Source organism: Macaca mulatta, chromosome 15 (genome assembly GCF_049350105.2).
Source record: "Macaca mulatta isolate MMU2019108-1 chromosome 15, T2T-MMU8v2.0, whole genome shotgun sequence".
Lineage (NCBI taxonomy): Eukaryota > Metazoa > Chordata > Mammalia > Primates > Cercopithecidae > Macaca > Macaca mulatta.
This window is the reverse complement of record NC_133420.1, coordinates 20,857,384-20,866,743: the sequence shown is the minus strand read 5'-3', so window position 1 is coordinate 20,866,743 and position 9,360 is coordinate 20,857,384. Positions and strand designations below refer to the sequence as shown.

General features: G+C 49.8%; 1 protein-coding gene and 1 long non-coding RNA gene across 3 annotated transcripts in view; one reads left to right on the top strand and one right to left on the bottom strand.

The window, feature by feature from the left end:
- Nucleotides 1–319: 319 nt before the first annotated feature.
- Nucleotides 320–6,796, bottom strand: LOC114672624 (uncharacterized). The gene is made up of 3 exons (XR_013405557.1): nucleotides 6,730–6,796; nucleotides 6,129–6,298; nucleotides 320–1,481 (listed from the first exon to the last, which is right to left on the bottom strand). It is a non-coding gene; the product is annotated as an uncharacterized LOC114672624 (long non-coding RNA).
- The window catches only part of ZBTB34 (zinc finger and BTB domain containing 34), a 25,345-nt gene continuing 20,832 nt past the window's right edge, over nucleotides 4,848–9,360 (top strand). Inside the window, exons 1-2 of one of the 2 annotated variants that reach the window (XM_077967963.1) lie at nucleotides 4,875–4,975; nucleotides 7,847–7,967. In XM_077967963.1, the coding sequence (XP_077824089.1) occupies nucleotides 7,948–7,967 (20 nt within the window). In that variant the 5' untranslated portion in view covers nucleotides 4,875–4,975; nucleotides 7,847–7,947. Of the gene's footprint in view, nucleotides 4,976–7,846; nucleotides 7,968–9,360 lie in introns of both variants that reach the window. The other variant, XM_001097093.5, reaches the window with a different exon arrangement.

Genomic DNA, 9,360 nt, shown 5'->3' with positions numbered 1-9,360 from the left:
CAAAGAAGTGCAGAGTGCCAGGAGAGTCAGTTGCAAAGTGCTGGAGAACCAGCAGGAAACCACGAGGGAGTAGACCAGGAAGAAAATTACAGAGGGGAGGAACTTCGGAGGCAGCACCTGGGCCCAGTGGGTGTCAGCAGGACTCAGGTCAGAGAGAGGCAGGACCCACATGGAAGCTGAACAGGGGAGACAGGCGGAGAGTAGAGGGCAAGCCATCTCTCCAGGAAGTGAGGAGTGGCCTCATGGAAATGGGTGGCGGCTCTTGAGACCATCCTTTCTCCTTTTCTTTCCTTCCCTTCCTCCTTTCCTTTTTCCTTTCTTTTCTTTTCTTTTCTTTCTTTCTTTTTCTTTTTTTTTTTTTTTGAGACAGGGTCTTACCCTGTTGCCCAAGCTGGAATGCAGCAGTGCCATCACAGCTTACTGCAGCCTCAATCTCCCAGGCTCAGGTGATCTTCCCACCTCCCACCTCAGCATCCCAGAGTAGCTAAGACCGCAGGTGCTCACCACCATGCCTGGCTAATTTTTGTAGAGAAGGGGTCTTGCCATGTTGCCCAGGCTAGTCTTGAGCTCCTGTGCTCAAGCAATCCTCCCACCTCGGCCTCCCAAAGTGCTGGAATTACAAGCATGAGCCACTGCCCCCGGCCTTCCCTTGCTTTCTTGCTGATCAAAAATATTTATTGAGTATGTCATTCTGAAAACATTAAATTATTATCTTATTTGCCCACTGAGGTAAGTACCATCCCCGTTGCTACATAGACGAGGAGGTCAAGGCTCAGTAGGGTCAAATGTCTTGCCTCATCTCAGGTCACAGAGGTCTTGTGCGGCTGAGCTGGGGTTTAGACCCAGATCCGCCTCATTGCTTAGCCACAGGATTCTCTACTGCCCGGTCTTGATTATGGAAAGGAAGCTCTTCAAATCACACCCCTCAGCCTCACCATCATCTAACACGTGAAGAAGAGAAGCTCTGAGGGGTCAACCAACCACCTGGTCCCCACTGCAAAGATGGTGAGTGTCAGAGGGTTCTCCAAGGAAGTGCCCTCCCTGAGCCAGGAGGAATGTTCACTCTCCTCTGCAGAGGTGGCCAGGTGGAAGGAACCCTGACCTACTGGAATGATCTGGAAGTCAGTGGACATCTTGGGACTGTTTGGAGAGACGGGCTTCCCCTTCGACGGTACTGTTCAGGTAGTGAGGTAGGTGGAAGGGACACATTAGTGGGTCCTGGTGAGAGGAGGAAGAATGAGGAAACCCCAAATAATTCATATAATATTTTGTTTAAGGGAGACACATGAGTTACATGTGTGTATAAAGACTAACAGGTGCCAACAGTCAACAGGTTTTGCCAAACTCTGAGGATTGCCAGGTGGACCAGAGCCAAGTCCTGCAGCCGGACTTCCGACAGAAAGCGTCCCTGGTGGAGGCCAGAAGGAGAAGCTGGGACCAGTTGTAACCTGGCTCTCTTGGCTCTCCAAGTGCTCAGGAATCTGGAATAAATGAGAAGCGGAGATTCAGGCCGCATCTGTCCAAGGAGGGGGAGAAGAGGAAAGAATGGGAAGGGAATTCACTTTTACGGCAGACTCACACATGCCAAGCACCTCACAGGCTACCTCAATTAACACTTGACAATGGTGAGGAGGCTGGAGATGTGTTTTCACCATGTGCTGTGGAAGAAGAGAAGGCAGAACACAAGTATTGGTAAGCTATCAGCCATCACCCCCACATAGGCTGACCCCCACGATGGGAAGCCCCACACCTTTTTTTTTTTTTTTTTAAGAGACACGGTCTTACACTGATGCTCAGGTTGGAGTGCAGACTGGTGATCACGGCTCACTGCAGCCTTGACCTCCAGGGCTCACGAGATCCTCCACCTCGGCCTCCCAAGTAGCTGAGACCACAGGCACATGGCACCACACTCAGCTTTTATTTTATTTTTTCTTTTTTTGTAGTGATGAGGTTTCACTATATTGCCCAGGCTGGTCTCAAACTCCTGGGCTCAAGTGATCCTCCTGCCTCAACCTTCCAAAGTGCTTGGGATTACAGGCATGAATCACTCTGCCGCCTGGCTAGAAAACCCCGCCTGGATTGAAGGGTAACCCCAAACTTCAACAAAATGTGAATTTGAACATTTCATAAGTGCTGCTGGGGAAAATGGAAAACTGTGGAATAAATTAAAATGAGACTCGTGCATCGCTCCGTAGACTTCTTGATTTCAAGGGAGCTAACGGGTTAAATCATTCAAAACTGCCACAAAGATTATGGGAAAACAGAAACACATATGCACCTCAACTGTGGAGGAGTGACAGTTTTTTAACTAAAATTAGTAGAGACCATGACAATCAGCTAAACAACAAGAACAAAAAAAGCAAGGGGCTAGAAAAATATATAAATGATGAGTTTGGTAACCCAGTTAGGTGGGAGAGTAAATATAAACTATGAGGGGGAAATACCCAGCACCCAAAGGACAGACGGATGGCCAACAACTTTGAGACACTTGGCAGTGGAGGGTCAAAAACTCAGGAACTATTTTAGTCTTTTTTTTTTTTTTTTTTTGAGTCGAAGTCTCCCACAGTCACCCTGGCTAGATTGCAATAGTGAGATCTCGGCTCACTGCAACCTCCACCTCCCCGATCAAGCGATTCTCCTGCCTCAGCCTCCCAAGTAGCTGGAATTACAGGCGCGTGCCGCCACGCCCGGCTAATTTTTTTTATTTTTAGTAGAGACTGGACTTCACCGTGTTGGCCAGGCTGGTCTCGAACTCCTGAGTTCGTGACCCGCCCGCCTGGGTCTCCCAAAATACTGGGATTACAGGCGTGAGCCACGGCGCCTGGCCTCTATTTTAGTCTTTACAGTCCTTAATGACATGCAAACACTGTATCACAGTCAAGAAGACCCTCTTACCAACAAATTTAGCAAAAATCAGTTAAAATGATGAGGCCCAAGGCTGATCTGTAGGAAAAACTCTGGGCATAAGAACCAGCTCGCCGGGCGCGGTGGCTCACGCCTGTAAGCGCGGCACTTTGGGAGACCCAGGCGGGCGGATCACGAGATCAGGAGATCAAGACCATCCTGGCTAACACGGTGAAACTCCGTCTCTACTAAAAATACAAAAAATGAGCCGGGCGTGGTGGCGGGCGCCTGTAGTCCCAGCTACTCTGGAGGCTGAGACAGGAGGATGGCGTGAACCCGGGGGGCAGAGCTTGCAGTGAGCCGAGTTCGAGCCACTGCACTCCAGCCTGGGAAACAGTGAGACTCTGTCTCAAAAAAAAAAAAAAAAAAAAAAAAAAAGATTCAGCTCAGTAGTCCGGAGTAAACCTGACCTGACAAGATGATGTATTCCTGTGCCCTGGGTGCACACATATTTCACCCGTGGGGACAGATGTCAAGAAAACAACTTAAGTGCAATAGCAATTCAAGAGCGAGACTACCTGTCTGCCCAGGTGCCTGCAGTTGTAGGCGGGTTGCCTAAAATCTTATGCTTGGATGTTCTGTTGCTATAAGAAGGCAGAGAGACAAGGGAGTTCATCCCAAGTCTGCCATTTACTAGCTGTGTGACTTTGGATAAGTCACTCAACCTCTCTGAGCCTCAGTTCCCTCTTGGATTAAAACGGGAATAGATCGCCACCTCCTTAGGTTGTGTTAAATGAGGTCACGGCTGTCAAGTGTCTACACAGTGCCCTGCATGGAGTGTTTGACAAGGGGTAGCTGTTGTTATTGGAGGATGACCACTGGATGGATCCTGGCGAGACAGTTCCTGCTTGCAAAGGATGAAGTAACATCAGGACGTCTCAGCAGCTTTCTATCCTGAATAGGAGCTGGTATCTTTGCCTCCTAGTTTATTTTTATTACAAAGCCAGAAAAAGGAAAATAAACCTCTGCCACAACTACTGAGTGCACCAAAATGCAACGGGAAGCTCTTCAAAGGCTGTTACATTGATCTAAAGCTGAGAGGAAAATGCTGGGTGAGGTTCCCACTCCCACCCAACGGTTTGAAGACTGGGGTGTTCCCAAGGGTCTGGAAATGCACATTTTTTGAGGCATGCTCTGTGAAATGGGTTTTATAACAGTGAGCTGGGAATTTTCACCGCCGTTTTGTTTTGTTTTTGAGACCGGCTCTTGCTGAAGTACAGTGACACGATCATGGCTCACCGCAGCCTGGACCTCCCGGACTCAAGCGACCCTCCCACCTCAGCCTCCCCAGCAGCTGGAACTACAGGCATGTGCCACCACGCCTGGCTAAGTTTTAAAAATTTAGATGGGGCCTCCCCATGTTGCCCAGGCTGGTCTCAAACTCCTAGGATCAACTGATCCTCCCGCCTCGCCCTCCCAAAGTGCTGGGATTACAGGCGGGAGCCACCTCCGTTTTGAGAGAAAACTGGCCCAAGGTCATAAGTCAAGAGACCCCCTATGGCAGTTCCCCAGAGCCCTGCTGCTAACCACTGCACCTTGCTGCCTTCAGCTGCCCTGCCAGGTGCAGCTCCGGTGCGTGGCAAGAGCCTGAAGAGCTGCAGGAGCGAGGGTCTTGGAAGAGAGGGCTGGGCTGGGGGGTCGAGGGCCCTGGGCTCTCTCCCACCCCTTCGATTCCGGGAGCCCCTGAAACGCGCCCCACTGCGCCGCCCTCCTCCCGCCAGCAGGGGGCGCCGAGGAGAGCGCGGGCGGAAGGCAGAGCCGACGCCGCTCCCCGGAGTCGGAACTCCGGGGTCCAGACCAAGGCTGCCGCTCGCCCACGGAGAGGCTCTGGGACGACAACCGGGCAGGACTCAGGATCCCAGCCCCTGGCGAGAGGTCCGCCTCGCAGCGCCGCCACCCGGGTCGGCGCCTGCCCGGAAGCGCGGGCGCCCAGGGGGCGGGGCCGGGAAGCGCTTCCGGGGGCGGGGGGCGCGGGCTGGGGCGGCAGCCGGAGCGGCGGGGACGGGCCTGGCGCCGGCGGCGGCGGAGGGGGCGCCGCGGGCGGGCGATGTGAGCGCGGCGCTCTGCGCAGGTGAGGCACGCTGGCCGGGGGCGGCGAGCAGCGGACTAGGCGCGGGCGGGGCCGGCGGGGCGGGGGGCAGTCCCCGGGCCGCTGTCCGGCTCCCTCTGGGTGCGGCGGGGCGGGAGCCTTCGCGCCTGGTCAGTCCCGCGGGCTGGCGGCCGGCGCGGGCGGGAGCTGAGGCCGGGCGCGGTCCGGAGGCCCGGGCACCTGCTGGGGTCAGGCGCGCGCCCCCGAGGGGCCAACTGTGCTCGGTCTTTAGTCCGGGCGCCGCTGGCCCGGCCGAGGGTCGCGCTCGGGCAGCTGCCCTGGGCTCCCCAGCCTCCACCCGGGGCGTCTTGGGATCCCCAGCTTCCGGGCCCCTAGCCCTGGGGGCGCTCCCTTTTGTACGGGGAGGGAGGTCAGATGGTTGAGTTCCCTGGAGAGCCGGCCGGGCAGGGGGTCGGCCCTTCGGGTGGCTGCCACGGAGCCACTGCCTCACGCCACAGCCTTTCTCCAGGTAAACAGGCGGCGGCGACGGGTTGCGCTTGGCCCCAGACGTCTCCATGGTCACTCGCGCTCAGTTGGTCCTGCCATTGCGGAGGGCTGGGCTGGGGCTGACCGGGGGTGTAAACAGTGCCCTTCTAGGCCAAGTGGCTGTGCTTTCAGGGCGGCACTCATCTGGGAGTCTCTGTCTGGAGGCGTTCCGCAAGTCCTTTCCATGCTGGGACTCAGTTTCCCCATGTGATCATTGAGGGTTTCATTTAACTCTCTAAGAACCCTTCTGGCTCTGCCATTCCGTGTATGTCTCAGATTGGAAGGGCTGTCCCTGGTTCAAGATACTGGGCAGTTTCGCTGAAGACTTTGTCAGTGTGGACTTTTTAAGCCACTTACTGCATTTCGTTTCAGACAGGCTTTAAAATGATTTCAAGAAGCGTTTTCTAAACCTCACCTTAATCCTCATTCATCCCTTGCTTTTGTCCCTAGCAGGAGTTAATCACATTCCGCCGAGTTTTTGCATGCAGAATTTTTTGTTGTTTATATTTGCCCATTTTCTCTTTGTTCCCTAGCCCAGGCCTTCTTTGCTTCACATCTGGATTATTGCAACAGCTTCTTACTTAGCTGGTCTCTGACTCCAGAGGTTCCCCCCTCCCCCATCCTTCCTTTATGCTAAAGCCAAACTTACTATAGGAAGTCAAAAAATAGTTGAGTGCTTGCTTGCTTATTAAATGTCAAGATGCTGTTCCATGTGGTGGGAAAGGAGTAGAAGGCACACTTACAGTCTCCAAGCAGCTTTACACAGGGTGCTGAGACATTACCTATGAGAAGGTAATTTTGATGAGACAAGGCTGTGTGCTGTAGAATTAAGAAGGAGAGATGGAGGTCACTGTAGGCCGAGTGGTTAGGGAGGGCTTAGTGAGGAGGCGGGATTTGAGCCGGTGTTAACGGATGAGTAGCATTCGGATAGGAAAAGAGGAATCAGGCCCAGTGATCCTATGGAGTTCGTGAATAGACCAGTCTCCTGGCAGAGAAGGGTTCATATAGGAGGGAAGTAGGAGGAGAGGTGGGCCGCGGCTAGTTCCTCAAAGAACTCGAACACTAGGTCAAAGTTGAAACTACTGAAGGCATTGGTGAAGAAGCTAGAGGCCAGGAGATCAGTTAAGAGGCCATGGCAGTTATACCACTGTTCAAAGCTGAGTAGTGGCCTCTTGCCTGCCACGGTGTGTCCAGCCACCGCCCACCCCGTCTTTTCAAGACTCTCCGTGGTTTGGCCCCACCCCACCTACCTGAACGCAGTTCTCTGCTTCTCCATGTCTCTCCCCTGCAGAACTGAGTTAGTTACGGTTTCTTGGGTTTTGCTTCTGTTGTTCCCCCTTCTGAAGCTCTGACCTCCTTTTTCTCTGTGCAAATTCTCCATTTCACTTCCTTCAAGCCCCTGCTGAAGATACACTTCCTCCAGTGGGTGTTCCCTGACTTCCCTGCCCCCATGGCTTTGTGGCACTCGGATTCAGCACTTGTTCCTTGGCTGTTGAACTTGTTCTTGTCCCAGCCGGAGTGGGAGATTTTTTAAGGGCATTGTGTCTTAATACTCCTTTCGGAGCCCTTATGGTGTCTAATACTGGGGCTGGACTTCTATAATAGGTACTCAAATACTTCCTGATTTTTGTTGGTAAACAACTTGTTGTTTTGTTTTGTAATTTACCTTTTTTTTTTTTTTTTTTTTTAAGGAGAATCTGTTTTTGTCAACTTTCTGTGATATGTAATGCTACCATTCAAGGTGGATGTTTTCAGCTTGCCCTCTTAGGGTGTAGAAAGCACAAAACGAATCTTTGAAACTTTAAAACGTTCCCCTCTGATCATGGGAAAAGAGAAAAGTCATGTGATTCTTCATTCGGAGACTGTGGGGAAAGAACAGCAGCTTTGGAATCATGGGTTTGAATCCTGGCAAGTCTACGTCCCAGCTCTGTGAAGATGAGCAATTTAATGCCTCTGAGCCTCCGTTTCTTATTTGCGGTGTGGAGGATAATAAAATCCATTTCATAGGGTGACTGTGAACTGTAAACGAAAATGGTATATGAACTTCTATATGAAGTAGAAAAATGGGCAGCACTTAGTAACTGCTTAGTACATTTTCATTATTGTTATTGCCATTATTGGGTGTACATTTATCAAGGTGGAGAAGTGATCAGCTGCTGAACGGTGTATCCACCGAGTTTTGGATTTCTGCATCTCTGTGTCCCCCCACTTTTGCCTGCCTTTTGCAGCACTTGTCTAAAATGTCAGTATCATGAATCTAGAATGCCATCTTTATGTTTTATTCCCATTAATGTTCATGTTACTGTAGTTTAAATTCTGCTTAATGTCTTTCAAACTTCTTAATTGTGTCTATTTAATGTTTTGTAGCTGACAAACTGCTGAATTTAGCTTAGTGAAGGTCATCAACTGAACGCAGTTAAATTTCTAATGGTTATTTTCTGGTTGATGTTGATGGCAAGGAAAACCTCATGGAAGGATGCAAGTCCAGGTGAGCTTTTCTAATCCTTTTGTCATAAGAGGCAGGACTTAATGTATTTTCCAGGGCCAGTGCCCCTGAAATGCTAGCTAGCAGTAAGCAGATAAGATGCTGTGCCTTAATATTTTTGAATTCTTTGCCTTAAGAAAGCTTATTCTTTTATCTGAAACAAATCCTCTCAATTAATGATTAAAATATGAAACATCTTTTTGCCTACTTCACTGACAGAAGTAAAAATCATGGACATTTTGCAAAGCAATGGCTGCAGACCACTTGAGGTACAACATATTGTGACCCCTTAATCGTCACAGTGTCAGACCCAGCCTGACTTTGTCTGTGTGGTGGAACATCCTTCAGTGAGAATTCTCTTTCTACTTGGAGACAATCAGTAAGAATCCAGCACCAATAAAAATCCTACATCTCATCAATATGCCTGGATTAAAATCTTGTAAGAGATAATAGTTCTGAGTCTGAGACTGACAAATCTTGGTCCAAATCCTGGCTCAGCCAGTCATTAGCTGAGTGACCTTGGGTAAGTTTCTCAGCTTCTCTGAGTTTGCTTCCTCATCTGTAGAATGGGGATAACTGCAGCCTCTTAGTGTCTCTTAGTCTAAGAGCTTACTTACCATACTGTATACAGTAGGAGCCTATTGACGCTTAGTCCTTGTCATTGTTAGTAAAATTAAAGAGGCCATTCCTCTCCTGCTTGGAAAGCTCAGAAGAAGCTTCTGATGATGTTTTGCATTGACTAAAAGACAAATCGCACCCTCTTGGAATTAGTGTATCTGAGCAGACCTGGAGAATGTTAACGCCTTGGTAGGAAATGTAACAGTTTGGATAAAAATGTTCTTTCAGGCTCACATGAATTAATGCAGTAAGAACTCTAAACTTGTTTTCTTTTAAATTAGGATGAGTGCTTCATGAATATCCATCACAGAATGCCATTTTATTTATTTTTTTTTCTTGCATTGGGTTTCAGTAGCACCAGAATGTTTCACGCAGCCCTGGTGTTATTTGACTCCTGCTTTCTAAAAGATTCGATTGTAGCTCATGACAGCTCAATTTTGGTTTTAATCTAGACCCAGGCAGAAATACCTAGAAAAGTTATTTTTAATAATTGTTACTTCTGTTACCATGACTTTTGTCTGCAGTGCTTCAATCTGTGGTCTTTTTAATGACTTCGTATGAAAGTGAAAATTAGGGATCTTCAGGTTTCCAGTGCCTGCCAGAGAAAGCCTAGTTTGAGCTGTGTCTCAGGTATCAGCAAGTGACTGAAGCCAGCAGGTGCAAATCTGGGTTTGGAATCATGAGCATCTTGATTGAGAATAATGGGTACCTCCTGGTGCCTTAAACAACTTCCAAATTTGTAACTTTCCTTTCTTTTCTTGGAAGTGTAACTGGATAT